Source organism: Limulus polyphemus, unplaced genomic scaffold (assembly GCF_000517525.1).
Source record: "Limulus polyphemus unplaced genomic scaffold, Limulus_polyphemus-2.1.2 Scaffold473, whole genome shotgun sequence".
NCBI lineage: Eukaryota > Metazoa > Arthropoda > Merostomata > Xiphosura > Limulidae > Limulus > Limulus polyphemus.
In genome coordinates, this window is record NW_013666083.1 from 334,104 (window position 1) to 351,381 (window position 17,278).

The 17,278-nt window shown below is 32.1% G+C and overlaps 1 protein-coding gene across 3 annotated transcripts in view; it reads left to right on the forward strand.

Annotated features, from left to right (window-relative positions):
• Window positions 1-291: 291 nt before the first annotated feature.
• Window positions 292-17,278, forward strand: part of LOC106458488 (glutamate receptor 1-like) — a 134,272-nt gene continuing 117,285 nt past the window's right edge. For all 3 annotated transcript variants that reach the window (XM_022384721.1, XM_022384720.1, XM_022384722.1), the window contains exon 1: window positions 292-389. In XM_022384721.1, coding sequence (XP_022240429.1) covers window positions 311-389 — 79 coding nt within the window. In that variant the 5' untranslated portion in view covers window positions 292-310. The remainder of the gene's footprint in view (window positions 390-17,278) is intronic.

A 17,278-nucleotide genomic window follows, 5' to 3' on the forward strand; every position in this document is an offset into this window, starting at 1 on the left:
TTATTTATTAGTTTCATAAATCAAAGATGAACCCTCCTACCACTTCCAACTTCCAGGAAAGAACCGATACGAATTGACTTTTTGATGTTCATCCATCACGCATGCGTATTCGAGCCCTAATTTGTCCGCGTTCGCGGTCCATCTGTTCGCAGCACTCGTGGCCTACTCGGCCAGCGCCGAGGAATACTACACACGTTGTTCGCGCTCTACACTGACAATTAGTTAAATATTAACTGTTAAAGAGGCATTCTAGAGTTTCATCCTGTTTAGGCTTAGATAACGTAAAGTTGATTTTGTTTCATTGATCATTATGACATTCTCATGGCTCTTGTTAAGTGTGTGTCTTTTATCTCACCTTGTTGTTGGTGTAAAAGACGAGTTTCCGATAGGTAAGTAAGGAGACATCAAGTTAACGTTACTGGTTAGTAGATTTTTAAAATAATGCCAGTATAACACGTATAAGTCAATATTTAATAATAAGTGTAACTGTTGAGTGGCATTTGATAACTGAACATTTTAATAGGTATTAATAATTTTGCATTTTCATTGAGTATATAATGAATTGCAACATGAAAAATGACTGTTATATGATAAACAGAATAGGTTATAAACAGAAGAGTAACAGAATAACCGTTTTTCTTAATGTAATAGAAAGGCTTAATGCTCTTTTGCTAAACATCAATATGGAAGTTATTATGCCGTAAATAGCAGTTAGTCTCCAATTTTAAATGTTCAGCTGGATTTCGTCAGTAACATCATTTATTGGGTGTTTGTTTTTTCTGTGTGTGTGTGTTTGTGTTTTTATTCTGATGCTTCAAGTATGACTCAAAGAAATTAACTAACATTTTTCTAAAGAATAATAGTTAAAGATCTAGTGATAACAATATGCAATTACTTAATATGATTCTTTAGACGGTTTGTGGCTAGCATTTAGTATGTTAGAGCCATAACCAGTTCGTGTGGAGACACTCAAGTCAGATTCCTCTGGTGGTGAAAACTAATATTGTTTTTATTGACCAAAAATAAGTGACTGGCAACAGCTAGACCAAATATTGGTGGTCACTTAAAATTTACTGAATAGGGCGATTGCCGAATAATTTCGTTTGTCAATAACCATGTAAAAGCTAACTAAAACAGTCAAATTCAGGCACCAAAAAGAGTTAGGCAAAATAGTTTCCTTTGAGAGATTGTGCATTTAAGGAAAGTGTTTGTTGTCACGTTTACGACATGTCTAAAAAAATATTGGATAGCTATACCTACTTTCTATTATGGGACCTGGCATGGCCAGGCGATTAGGGCGCTCGACTCGCTATATGGGGAGTTATAAAGTGACGGTCAATCCCACTATTCGCTGGTAAAAGAGTAGCCCAAGAGTTGGCGGTGGGTGGGGATGACTAGCTGCCTTCTCTCTAGTCTTACACTGCTAAATTACGGACGGCTAGCACAGATAGCCCTGGTGTAGCTTTGCGCAAAATTCAAACAATCAAATTAGTCGGAATACGAGTAAAATAAACTCGCTTCCAAATGGCTCAGCGGTAATTCTGAGGACTCACATCGTTAAAAACCTGGTTTCGATATTTGTGGTGGGCACAAAACAGATGGCCATATCTACGCTAGCCCTCGTGTAGCTTTGCGCGAAATTCAAAACAAACCAAACTTTCTATTATGATTGAGTTTTATGTTAGTTTTGTCTACATCACGACTATATATGCATCATAGATTTACATTCGGTTGAGAACACACATTAAATCCTAAGATACTAAGTGTAATTCCATTAACTTCAATTAGTTTTGTAGCTCAAAGACAGCGTTACTAAATTAGACTTAGAGCTTGTTACTTTGTTATTAAGACACTCGGTTAGAAAATAATTTCTACAATAGGTTATTGTTCAGGAAATACGTTTCTACTAAAACAAGAGAATACAGATGATCAGCTCATCATACGATTTCTGGTAATATTTCTCTTTAGAATAAAAAATATATATGTGTTAGCAAAAGTAGTAAATTCTGATTAGCTGAAGAATACAATTATGAGGACTACCTAATTTAATTCGTTCACCAAGATCGATAACAACGAAGGCAACTAAAAAGAAGTTCAAACAACGTAGTTGAAGCACTAGCTTTGGCTTAGATTGTTCTCACTTGGGGATTTTTTTCAACATATGAAAATACGGTAGGGAAAGCTTTGTTTTTCAATATCGCAGCCACTTCTAATGCACAATTTGTGTTTAGCATTTCACCTAAAATAAACTACCTAATTGTGCTGGGCAATAATGAGTTTGTCTTACTGAGCTCAAAACTACACTTTCAAGTGAAATTGGATTTAAACAATGAGGCAACATCAATGTCAGCTTCGTTACATAAACGCTTTCGCAGATAGAAATAAATTCACAACTTCTTTCTTTATAAACAAATTGCTGAAGTTTGGTAACCACTTACAGTCTCTCTTAATTTCCCAAGTCGTGACATGAAATATTCCAGTACATTAAGTAACAATGCACATATCATGTTACGAAAGTCTAATTTTTCAGTTTCTTTAACTAATTAGACAACACTGAAGATAAATATGGCATACTGGCAAATGTTTATACCTTTATTGTTCCATATGCAAGTACAATTACTCTTCCTAATCGTATTAATGTTGTATTATATAAGTATTTTACTAGAGTCAATGTTGCCTAATTGTATTATTATGTTACATAATAGATACAGATATCCAAAAGGCTGGACTATTTTATAAAGAATAACGTGAAAGTAGATAAACCTGGAATACAACACCACACTATCTTAAATTAAGATATTTTGGACCTCGTTTTGTGACTTTTCTGCCATCAGTAACAGTGACTTGACAGACTCAGACTGAACTTCTTAATCAATTTTTATAAATAATGTATGAACTCAAATGTACGAAAGCGACTTTTTAAGGATTTTTTTATACCATACGCAAATAATGTTATAATATATATACAGATAAAGAAACTCACAGACCAATGCACAAAAAATTCACTGAAGTGTTGCCTCACCTTCAGGGTAACGCTTTCGGAAATTTTATTAAATTCATTCAACTGTTTGGAGTCCATAAAACGAGGGACGACAATTGTGGGACTGATAGGAGTGGTCGCTCCCTCCAAAGCTCGAGAGGAAGATCCAAATGGTAGTTTCTGTGAACCATTTCTAGATTAAGTCATATACACAAATAACAACATAGGAACCCCAGCTGAATTGGATGGGGCGGGGGAGGTTCCACGCGAGGTCAGCCTACTTTATACCCCAAACCTTTTGTAAAATGACGCTTCTGCATAAAACCTTTTTGAGCCATCAAAGATGAATTGCATTCCTTCCCCAAAACATTATTGAAAATGACGAATATATTTACAAATCAAACAAATTATGTAGCCTATAGTGCTTGCCACAGTTAAAGTAGTGAAAAAGAGCCAGTTAAAGACTTCGCTTGAGGAAAGCAGTTATAACTGTGACCTCAGTTTTTTTTTCTGTTTCTTTAATGTGCTAGTTTTCTTATGAAAAACGGTCTCTCTGACAAATCTAAAGCTACGTTTTCTTCTGGATGTTTTCTTTAAATCGACAAATTATACATAGCCATATTTAATCAAAGTGATTAAGCACTAGAAAATAATTGATTGCAGACCTGGTCCTCGAATTTCTACAAAATATATAGGCCTTTCTTGAAGAGTAATACTCTAGGTATTGTTGAGGATCATGAAGCTTATATTTTGAGCATCATTACTGTAGAAAAATGGAATATCATTCATGAAAATTTAATCTCTCACATTTTACTGGTAACACAAAAGTTTAAATTAACATATAAAGACACTTTCCTGGTCATTTGCTTGCTTCTATAGCTTGAATATGTAAAACTCTTGAAGCCATTGAAAAATAAGAAAAACTTTCGAGACAGTTTTTCTCCTCAAAGGTAATAAGATATTGCTGGAACTTCGTTGCACTCACTTTAATAATTCTATGCTTTATCTGTTACAACGATAAACTTCTAGCTAATACAAGGTTTTTGGAATCGTTTGTTGTTTTTAATATGAGAGACATTGTACGCAAGTTTGTATTTGGGTTGTTATGTAGTTGGAATTTTCTGTTAATGATTGCATGTCAGTGTTAAAGCCCTTGACACATTCATATGCAAATATCCTTAGATTTCCATTTATGATACGCTGACGAACGTTTCTACTGCGAGCCGGTGTTCATTTTCGTGAAATATGTCCTTTCATTTTCGTAAATTTCCCGTTAATTAGGGTGAGCCAAGTTTTCAAACAAGGGATAAGAACAGTTCTGTGAAAAATAAGTATAATGGAGCTCTTGCATCACACGTGAAGTATTTTATTTATTGTCGATGCAATCATCTAAATTTCCTGCGTCAAGTAATATTTCTGAATAACCTTTGAAAGTTCTTGTACTCAGCCACATCAAAATGTTTCAGGAAGTCACAGTAAGATACCAAGCCCTTCTAATGGTGAACCCTTTTAAAACTTGAGTCTTAGTATTAAAACTACTGTGAGTAGAGTGAATAACTAACCAATGGATTCCCTTTATTTTATGTGTATTTATCATAGTCCTGATCCTCATTATTACAAATTATATTAGATAGTACATATCCCTATGTATACGAAACCGGTTAACTTCAACACGTAATAAGCCTACCAACCACGAAAAGAAAGAACAGATTCAATATTGACAGTAATAATTGTATTAGCTTGTTCTAAGTTTATCTGTTTAGCCAGGCCTAAGCCTGAACATATCTATAATCCAGAAAATTCGTTCAGTGTTAACTGTAGCATCTCATTCGTTTTAGTCAGTTTTCATCAAAAAAATTTCTGGCCCTATCTTTGTGTAGTTACTACTTATTAACAAAGTCACGCAATACATTGTTTCCACTTCAAATGCATTTCTGGGCGATTACTGGAATGTATTTTGGGATTGTTGTCAGACTGTATTTCTTTGCTGTTATGTAATCAACAAAATACAAATACCTGTAATCATTTTTCGTCGTAAAATCATTTATTTGCTTTCACTTTGTATACCACTAACAAAAGTTAACAGTCGTATAGACTTAAAAGTATCACAGGAATGATTATAGGTTGCATTTAGATCTAACCCTAATAATTATTCTTAAATTGTATTTTAACACTCTTTGGTAAACATGAAGATAAAATGAAAAGTTTACGATTAACGGTAAATTCAGTTACACTTAGTAACGAAATAGGCAATTTTATGTTTCTAAGAGTACTTATCGTTATTATATATAATTAAGTATAACATAGTTAATTGCATATACTTAATTATAACACAGTTAATTCCATATAATTAATTATAACATAGTTAATTTTACTTTTAAACTTCTACTTTAAAGATATCAACAAAGTGAGGAAAGCAAAGTTAACGATGCTTAGTTTGTATATACATCTAAATGTTTAGTCATATAATCAACATATTTATATATTTTCAATGAAATATAGTGCTCATTAAATCTGGGAGTCAGTTTTGTGAAATAAAAATCAGTTATACCTTACGCTCGAAAATATTCTTTTCTTGTTCTTTCGCCTAGTAACGACCCCTGGTGGTAACCAACATACATGTTGTAGTTATCTACAACTGGTTGGCAATGGGGTAAATACATATAATGCTATTAATGCAAAATAATGCACAGATGTTTTAATATTTATACAACGTTGACAAATATTTCACACACACACATGTTCCGTGTAAGTGTGAAAACGTAACGCAAAATAGAGACTGTTCTAAACAAATTTGTGTTACAAATCTTGAAAATGAAACTCTTAAATCTTAATTGAAATTTTAGCATGAACACATATAAACTTACATACATAGAAATTCAAGCTGTACTGAACCAGAGCAATATACTTGATAGAATAATGAACAATTAAAAAATCAACTTCAAACATTTAATTAGCAATGCTAGCTGTGTTTAAATGTGTTAAAGTATTAAAGAAATGTCCCCAGTGGCCCAGCGTTATACCTGCTGACTTAAACGCTAGAAAACCGGGTTTCTATACACATGGTGGACAGAGCACAGATAGTGTAGCCTCGTGCTTAACTACAAACAAACAAATAAAATAAATGCTGACTAGAATATCTTTATAACAAAGAAAAACTCTGTGTATAATATAATGAACTTCTAGGCCTACAATATTTACGTGTTGACCTACTTTATATGACTTAAAACCACACACACATAAATATATAAATATATATACAGTCTTGGCTAAGATGTTTGCATATTTTATAACAAATAAGATTATTAGTATTAAGATGAAATACAAATACACTTAATGTTTTCAAACTGAGAAATACATGTTATATTAAACATCCACATATGAAATTTGTATAATGAGACAGGGTCTATGGACATCATTAACGATTCATTAGAACAAGAAACAAATTTTTTCCGAAACCTGTAGAAAGATATGTAATTCAGCATTTCGCCTATCACAACGAAACCTTACCAAAACATATATAATGACAAAATGTAACACCAAATTATTATAAATAATGTCTGTAACCTTATATCAGTTCATATTAAACATTCAGTACTTGGTTGATCCTCCTTATACTCTAATAACCTCTGCAAGGTGACGTGGAATGATGTTGATGAGGTTATTGATTCATGATGTTAGAAAAACACCTAGGTTCAAGAAGGCTTGATAGAAATGAATACAAGCCCTATAAACCAAGCGCTTTCGAAAGGTGGACCTTTTTTTCTTCAGTTTGCCCTGAAGAAGAAAGATTCACCTTTCGGAAGCGCTCGGGTTATAGAGTTTTTATTAGTTTCTATGAAATTATTGATGAAATCCACCGTGCTTTTATCTCAACTTGTCACTAGAATGCACTGCAACTCAGCTACAGTAGCTATTTTAGTGTCATGGTTAGCAGTTTTTTGACTCATTTCTGCCCAACAGTTCTCAATGGGATTACAATATGGAGACTTTGCTGGCCATGGCAATCTTGTAACGTCCTCATGGTCGAGATAATCCTGTACAATACGCGCACTGTGTGTATTGGCATTGTCATCATGAAACACAAAGTTACTGCCAAACCTTACCCAAGCATATAGCAGAAATACTGACTCCATGTGATGTCTGTTGAAGGAACCATTGACCCTGGAGGATAAGAAGAGCAGTTTTCTCACCATGATCAATAGCTGCCTAGACATGTACTGCACCACCTGTGTATTATCTGTAAGAAAGACAGTCTTCCCCCATCTGTTCTCCAGGCAAACGACGAACATTAATCCAACCATCAGCTTTAATAAGCCAGAAACAGGACTCATCTGAAAAGATTATATGTTGCCAGTGTCCTAACTTTACGTTGGCATGCTGTCTCACCCAAATAATAATAGTGTAAGTGGTTACTTTTGGTCAATATCGGTTTGCAAAATAACCTTGTTTGGTCAGCTTCCTATTCACTATTCTTCTGGATAACCTGGAATTAATTTTTCATGCCGTTTCTTGGTGTGTTAAGTTGATCCAAACACAGTAATCTCGGGCAGTAGTTTCACGGCGTCTAGAATTAGACTTTCCTAGAACAACGTCTTCTGTAGTTCGATGACTTTTCAGAATTGTGGATAAAGTACACTGGAGATACCCTACTGTTCTGGCAATGTCCGTTTGCTTCATAGAATTTCTGGAGAATCAAATAATCTGACGCCCTGCAGGCCCAGCATGGCCAGGTGGTTAGGGCGCTCGACTCGCAATCTGCGGGTTCGAATCCCCATTCCACCAAACATGCTCGCCTTTTCAGTCGCGGGGGTGTTATTATGTGATGGTCAATCCCACTATTCGTTGGTACAAGAGTAGCCTAAGAGTTGACGGTGGTAGTAATGACTAGCTGCCTTCCCTCTAGTCTTTCACTGCTAAATTAGGGACGGCTAGCGCAGATAGCCCTCTTGTAGCTTTGCGTGAAATTCAAACCAAACAAACAAATTGACGCCCTATAACTTCTGGCACATGACGAGGCATGACTCTACACCAAGTACAGAGAAATTGTCTGAACAAAACGTTGATCTGTTTCGAAAAAGATTATACCAAAAGCTTACCCTTTTATAAAAACAGGTGTATATGTGTATTTTGATGAACAAATGCTCAAAACAACTTATGCAGACCAGAATAACAACTCGTACATGTTTGTCCGATCATACGCTACCTTCTCTGTTACTATTCGTGCATTTTTATTCAATAACTACTCCATGCATGTAGACAACAACATCAATATAGAATAGTATGCAAACATTTTGGTCAAGACAGTATAAATATTTGTTAATACTATCAGAAGTTTAGAAAAATCGAATTTTATATATGTGTATATATATATACAGTAAAGTTGCATGTATTACATTTTTAGCGTGAGAAAAAATAATGATACATAGTTTTTGGCATGTTCATCTGCAATTTATCATTAACTGCTAAATGAGTTATTATTGTCAATCTTGTAAACAATGTTTAACGTTAATAATAATAATAAGAAGTTAATTGGTTCTGTGTGTAAATAATATTACTTAACTGTTTTGTGAATTCCTGGGGTATAGTGTGAAGAAAATATTGCACGGATATTTGAGGAGAATGAAAATATACTTTTGTCATTCAAACCTCCCTCACCCCAAGAAAAGCAAACTACAAATTAAGTGCTGCTTGGATTCACAATCCTGTAAGAATTTGGAAATAAAATTCATACACGAAAACCAGTAAATATTGCTTGCGAGACCTAATTTCACGAAAGGTTCCTCGTTAAAAGGAAATTTAATGCAAATAATTATATTATTATAAGATTGTTCCCATTGTATGGAAATAAACGGAATCAGGAAAGAGTAGGAATGTCTTCATTTGAAGACATTACATATACATGGAAATGGCTTAAACTAGGGTATAATTAAATTACGACAAAAGCATATAACATTTAGAGAACTTAAGTTATTAGAATTATCTAAATCCAAAATTCAATAGAAATAAAATCTGAAGTAAAATTAAACTTAAACAAACAAGATAAAAAGTTACTGTTAACGGAAAATTAAAACAAAATATTAGTAAAAATCCAAGAACTGCTTTATTAATAGAAGAAGAGAGAGAGAAACCTACGCCTTGTTTGTATATAAAAGGAATTCCCACAGCATACTTTTGTCTGATTCCAAATTGTTAGAATACTGTATTGCACCGTAACGTAATCTTTCGGACATTATCCATGGTAGATAATTAACTACCAAATATGTGATGTTCACTATTTAAATTTCGATTTAGTCTTAATTATAAGGTATAATTTAACATAAAATTTCAAATAATTATATTATTATAGGATTGTTCGTTTGGAATCAGACAAATGTATGCTGTGGGAATTCCTTTTATATACAAACAAGGCGTAGGTTTCTCTCTCTCTCTTCTTCTATTAATAAAGCATTTCTTGGATTTTTACTAATATTTTGTTTTACTTTTTCGTTAACAGTAGCTTTTTAACTTGTTTGTTTAAGTTTAATTTTATTTCAGATTTTATTTCTACTGAATTTTAGATTCAGATAATTCTAATAACGTAAGTTCTCTAAATGTTATATGCTTTTGTCGTAATTTGATTATACCTAGTTTAAGCCCTTTCCATGTATATACATATAATTGTCAAAAGCTCTAAACCTTGCATTCTTCTATTGATATAATACCATTTAAGGCACGGTTAAGTGTTACTTGATTTTGGTATGGAAACTTAAAGGCAGCCAATATGAAATACGTTTTGTATTTTACATCTATATATTTTATCCCTTCTTTCTTTATGTAATTTAAACTATGCTCATAGTTACTTGACTCAACTGGTGTAATGACTTTTATATCACAGATTTTAAACTGCGTTCATTTTTTTTTTCTATAAATTGTTTGGGTTGATGATACTAGGTTTATGATTAACGATGACCAAGTATACGAAATGTTTAAAGGTAACGTTTAACCACCAAGTATTTATGTAATAATTACATTTGTGAAACGTTATAATTATCTATCGAAACTATTGCTATTACATTTTCTTTAATTTAATATATAGAAATTGTACTTATAATTAATAGTTCTATGTGTAAATATATGTGTAAGCTTTATATTATATACCAATTATTCGCTCATGCTGAAGAGAAATTGTTTCAGTTATAATACAGGTACAGAATTGTGAGTAACAGTTAAAAAATAAGACTCTTTTAATGGATAAGTTCAAAATACATTTAGTGCTTTTTGTTGTTGTTTAAATATTCTTGAGGCACAATTTTTAATGAGTGAATATTGTTTTATAAGCATCACATTGCGTAAGAGAAATATAATATTGCCAACGGTTATTGGTTGTATAATGTTGTATAAAGATGATGAGTCAATAACGCAATAATATACTTTTTCAGCAATCTCTTAACGTATCTTAAAACATTGTTAATTGTTTTTTTGTTTCATATTTGACTATTGTTCCGTATAGGAGATTATAATACTAATTTGTAACCTCTAAACTTCTGTAACCTGTAATAACTTTTATATTTCAACCTATGAGGGATATCTTGCATTTTTATGCCTCTACGATTTAAAATTAGATGAAACACACAAGTTTTACAAATTTGAAGTTCTATTAACATGATCAAGCAAACTTTCTTTATTCCTTGTTAATTTATATGATTTAACAGACCTTTACAATTAAACAACTCCACTCAGCTTGGAAGATGAAAGGTGCTATTTCTCGTAGTCCTTGAATATTCACGAAAGATTCATGCTTGGTATCACTCCTTATGCAAATGACTTAACTACTTCGACAAAACTAAATGGTTTTAATAACTAATTATAAGTGAACATAAAAGTACGAAATATACTCAACTTATTATGCACATGAACCATTTGCACACAATTGGTATTAGTCCTTTAAACTACTTTTATTTCTCTTCTAATTTTACCTCACTTATAATGCAAAATTCTATCCTAATGTCCTATTTCCAGTTCTACTTGACTGTGTCTTTTTCTGACTAGCTCTGTTTTATATTATGTTGTTGTTTTTCTTACTTCTTTGCCTTTTTATGGTTTAATCATATTTGTCTTTCCATTTTATGCTCTGTGTGATCTTTACCGTAATTACATCACGTTCTTTCTCCTTGCCTTTTTCATACTATTTTTAATTATTTTTTCTTATTATTTTTTTTTGTAAATTACTTTTCGGGCACATTATTTGAGCTTGTAAACTCCTTACCTTTTTTTCACATTAGTTTTTTTCTAATTTGCTTCTGGAATTTTTTAGGTATTTTATGCTCTCCTCTTTATTTTCTATCTTTATAAATATATATTCTACAACATTGCTTTCTATTTCATGTCACTTATGTTTCTTTCTTCTCATTCTGCTTCAACCCTTGGAGGAAGCTGCATGATAATCGTATCTAAAACTCAGAAACAGTTACCAAACTCAATTTTTTTAAATCCTTAAACGACATCTTATTCTTCATGCCTTACAAATAAAACTTTCATATGAAAATACAGCCTCATTAACACTTATATCGAACTGAGAGCACATAGAAAACTACGTTTATTGTTATAATTTACGGTACAGTTAGGATAAAAATATGATCCAGTATCAAGGTAGGAAAATATTACCTACAGAAATCTATTCTAAATTTTTACTGTTAATATGGCAGACAAGTTGACGGAAAATTTGAAGAAAATATATAGTATTTGTTTACAGTAGTACTATGTCTCGTGAGATATCAAAAATAAGAGTCTTAAAACAAAGGTTCTAAGCCGTTCTCTTGTGACGTTAATCCTTACATACGCTAGACAGCTGGAAATATCCTATTATTTCACAATCGATCAAAGTTTATCGATTCTAAAGCAGCATTTGTTTACTTAGAGATTTGAACATGATTTAATTTCTAAAATACTCCAGCTTGATTTCTAACGAATACACCAAAAGATTTATGTATTTCGAGTTAAGACTTACAGATAATAAATAATTATTTCAAAATGTTTTATAAAAAAAATATTCTCAAAATATATAAAGTCAACCTTCTTTGGTCTTGTTTTAACCAGTTGTTCCTGAAATTTTTGTCTTGTTTTTGCAAAAATATAATAAAACACTAAATTAACATTAATGCCTTTCATGCACTTAACTGAAAACGCTATTCCAGTTCTACATAAATACAGCCTCTACAAGTGAATTTTTTTTAAATTTAAACGTAAAATTAATTTTAAAATTTACCTTCTCAATGTATACTTAAACAGAAATATTACTATCAAGTGATATATTCCTTTTTAGTTCAAGTTTCGTTTCACCTAACAGATATCTTTACCAAACCTTGTTATTGAGAATTCAGCGGTTCTCACGAACTTGCCATATAATATTGGTTTCGCAGTTCCCTGAAATCAGCATAATGATTAATCAAATTTACACAATCACGCACCGCCCTTCTCCATCTTCATAATGTGTTAAAGCTACTGCTGGTGTTGTAGTCACGTTCATAAGTTGTCATTTAGTCAAATTCATCTGTTACAAGATTAATCTATATTAAGAAACACCTCCAGTGTCTTAACGGCAAGTCTGATGGTTTATATCGCATAAAACCTGGTTTTGATACCCGTAGTGAGCACAGCACAGATAGCTTCGTGCTTAACAACAAACAAATGTTAAGAAACTGTCGGTATTCTTGCAACTTCCCAAAGTTAATACAAAGTTTAATTCATGTAATGTACAATTAGAGTTATTCATATTTTATAATATTAATGTATTTTTAATAAAAGGCATATTGTTGCTTTGCTTAAATCACCTGTGTCTCTAGTGTCTTCCTACTTTGTTAACCTGAAGGCTGTTGTATAACACAAGATGGCGACTACATGATTGTTTGGTGTTCCGTGCAAACTGTTTAGTTTTTAAAAAATAATAAGAATATAAAAAATAACTTGTGTTGAAATGGATTATACAGTATAGTAAAGACAGTGAATAAAAATTAAGTCCCTAAACGGCCCAAAAAAAAAGGAATATTTCGTACCAGCACTAAGTAAGGATGAGTGACTAAAGCAAGAGTATAGAAAATAGGACGATTAAAGGAGATAAAAAGTAACGAGAAAATATATTACAGAATTAAGATTGACACCATATAGAAGAAAGAAAATAAGATACAGAAGAGATAGAAGATAAGTTCCAACAGGAGAATAAATATAGAAAATAGAAGATAAGCAAGCTACAGTGAGAAAAAAATTACGAAGGTAAAAAAGACAAGAGATGTTACCAAGATAAAGTATGAAAGATAGCTAGAAAATGACAAGGATAACAATAACGAAAGAAACAAGACGAGCAGACAGATTATCAAGATTAGATAAGAAGACTAAACTAAGAAAACATGAGTATAAGAGAATTATGAATGTACCACCTTCACATAGACATAAAGAGAAAGAAAAAGCAAGATGAAAAGTACCAATACGGAGGAAGGTGGAAAAAAATTGGAAGAGACATTAAAAAGTTATCCAAAGTAATAAAGCAGGGAATCAGAAAGTGCGGGAGAAATTAGACAAGTTAGATGAAACACAGGATTGTAATAGTGAAGGACAAAGGATATAGAAGAAGGAACTGCTGTAAAATATAGAACATTTAACAGTTAAGTTAAAGGTGCGTAAGTTAAAGTGGACCGAATTTGATTTTCTACAGAATAGAAAAAAAGAAGAGTGGGAGACACAGGACATGTGGAAGGAGAAAGTTTGTTGAAGAAGAATGTGAGCTGAAAATTAAATGAATTGGAATAGTAATAGCACACACAAAACGTAGAAAAACTGTTACGATTTATCACAGTTAAATTTGAATGAGAGAATGACAGATCAAAACTAGAATAGAAGTATCCGTAAAAGTATTTTGAGGAAGTAATGGAAGTGAGTAACAAATTATTTTAAGTAAAGAGAGGACAAGAGTTCAGTAGCAATGGGGAAATTAATAAGATAACTGTGGAGTGATAATAATGCGATGAAAATATGAAAGATGTGATTACTAGAGAATAAGGCAAGATGTTTCAAAAATTGAAAGAGGAGAGAATTTTAGTGCTTGACACAATAAGGGGGTAGAAAAAGAAGACACAAAGTAATGTTCAATGAAGAGCAAGATAATATGAAAAATATTATTATACATGGAATGTAACAGGAACATCTAGTAACAATAAGAAACTCTGGCAATATGCTGAGAAAAAGGATATAGTGATCTTTTTGGTAATTTGGTGAATAACTGGATTTCACAGTTTGAATAGATAATAAAGTGAACAGTGAGATAAAATAAACAGTAAGCGCTAAGGAAGCAAGAATGGTTAGTATATGGATGAACCTTGAATGGAACATAATAATTTAGAAGTATAAATATGGAATTATAATATTCTACAATAATTGGTGGTTTGCTGATTCACAATTGGCAAAACGACGATGCCAGAACCTTCATTTATTCAAGAATAGCCTTAACTACTTTTGAGTTGTGAACAAGAAGGAAGCCAAGAACTGAAAAGTGAGAAACGTATTTGATAGCACCACGTTTCGAATCCGAGACGATAAGATCTCCAATCAAGTGAAGGTATGAAAGAATAGGAAAACAATTAAAGATGAACAAGAAGAGAAATTATTGATAGAGATCTGTAAATTAAATGGATTGATAATCATTAACGAAAGAATACAGGAAGATGAACAGTGTAAATTCCATAGGAGCGAGAATAGCTTCATACTGGATTATGTAATTGTAAAAACAAGGAGTGTTTAGCAAACGGAATGAAGCTAGAAGAGAGAACCAAACCAGATCACTTAACAATTATTTTAGAAACTACAAACGAAAAAAAAAATGCAAGAAAGTTATAAGAATAAATATGGAAATGTATAGAAGGATATTATAAGAGATGTTGAGAAAAGTTGATTCGATGTAGCAATCACTAGTGATGTGGTTGGGGAACTGAAGGCCCTAGATAAAGAAATGAGGGAAGCTGCAAATCAGATAGGGGTGAAAAAACGAAAGAGTGGAGGAAATGACCAAATTCAATTTGATAAAGAATGTAAACAGAGAAAAATGTAGGTAGACCCTGGAAGGAATTAGAAATAGATATATATATGTGAAAGCTAGAAGAGATCTCATAAACTATTTAGTAAAAATAAATGAGAAAAAAGATTAGAGGATATAGGACAAGATAAGAAAGAGTTGATTAGTAAAATATCTAGGAGGAAGCTGAACAAATGTAATTAAAAAGTAGAAACAGGTTCAAAAAACATTCAGGGAAATGTTGAACGGAACAGAAGAAAGAGAATATGAGATTGAAATAATATAATAATAATTTAAATAAGAACATAGAAATAAAAGAACAAGATAGAGAAATTAAAAGACTTATAAAAATCAAGAACCTATGCAAGTATCAATAACTGGACGAATTTTATAAGGCAGCCACAGAAGAAAAGGGAGAACAAATGGAAAGCTAAGAAAAATAGGAGAGCGTAACATATCGCAAAAAAATGGGGAAGAAGAGAAATGTATCTGAAACACAAGGAAGACGAAAAAGGAATCGCACTGGGAAAATGGCGGAATGGTTAAGGAAATGTCAGGAAGAAGATGCAAAAAATTACGTTCGTTTAAGAAAAGGATACGCATCCAGAATATTACCTTCAAAACAAAAGAGGAAAGTTGTACGCCTTCATCATAGACTTGTAATCGACATTTGACACAGTGAGTAAAATAAGTTGTTTTGGAAGATGTAGACGGCTGGAATTAGAGAAAGGATTCGGAGTACGATATAGGATCTACACGTAAACAAAAGATATAGAAAAGACAAAGAAAAATAAACCAAAGAATTTCGGGAACAGGAAGGAGACAACGATATCCAATAATTTCACTTTTATTTATGAATTATATAATTATTCTAAAATAGGAATAGTTGGATACGAAACTCGGAGGTTGAATACTGGATTGATATTTTCATGTGTGATCTATGTAAATAGACATCTTTGATCAGAAGCTGATATAAATTGCATAATTAGAAGATCGTATATTCCGACATGGAGAAAAAAGTGAGCAATGAAAATGGAAGTATCAAAAGGTTTACGTTGCAAATAACTATAAATACTTTATATAAATATTTATATAACTATAAATATTTTATCTTTAGTAGGCATACACTAAATAAGCAAATAAATCAGTAGTGATTCAAATTCAAAAATGTTACAGGAGTATAAGAAATAAAGAATAATATTCAATGATAATGTATAAGGTAGAAATAATAGTGTGGTGTAAGGTAATAGTGTGGTGAAAGGAAGGGACAGCTGAGAGGTTGCAAAGAAAATATATGAAGTGGATACTGAAAACTTATAGAAATGCACCGCAACATGTAGAAATGGTATAGAAGGGTACTGAAAATAGAAAAATTGAAATGAAGATAATTTGGATATAATGAAAACGAAGGAATACAGGTAAGTAAAGATATGTATTCTGAAGATATTAAGAGGAATGTGAACTAAGAAGAAGAATACATGGGAATGTAAAGAAAATTAGAAGAACGTATCTAGAAAATTGACTAAAGAGAAACAGATATATTAGAAAGATCTGAAAAAAAAGGTAGGACAGAATATACAGGAGAAATTGACACGGGTTGAGACTGCTGTGCGCATTATAAAAAGGTAGACCAAAACATCCAGGAGAAATTGACACGAGTTAAGCCTGTTGTGCGTATTCAAAATAGATAAAAAAAGGAAAAGGCCAGGCGCAATATTTATATGAAACGGAAGAAAAATATATTTATTTAAACATAGACAAGGATAAGATGTGCTAATATTCGAATAGGACAAACAAAATGGAGGAACAGAAAAGAACAACGGAAGTGTAGAAGGTATAAGAAAGAAGAAAAGACAATGAAACATATCTAGAAGTATAAAGAGTTGCAAAGAAAAATACAAGAGGCTCGAAGGTATTCAAGAGCAAACAAAATAATAGCCGCATGAAAAACGGTTTTGGAAGTTGATTTCAGAAAAGATAAACAAAGAAATGTGTAGATACATCAAACAGTTTGAAAAAAAGAGAAGAAGAAATATTTATATGACTGTAATTATTTTGAAATGTATTTCTGTAGTTAAATTTGAAACGTTTCTATTGTGAATTGAATGTTACTATGATTGGAATTATGATTATTATTGTATGGAAAATATTTGTTGAGGAATTACGTACCCTTTGTTTGTTTTGAATTTTCGCGCTAAGCTACACAAGGGATATCTTCGCTAGCCGTCCCTAATTTAGCAGTGTAAGACTAAAGG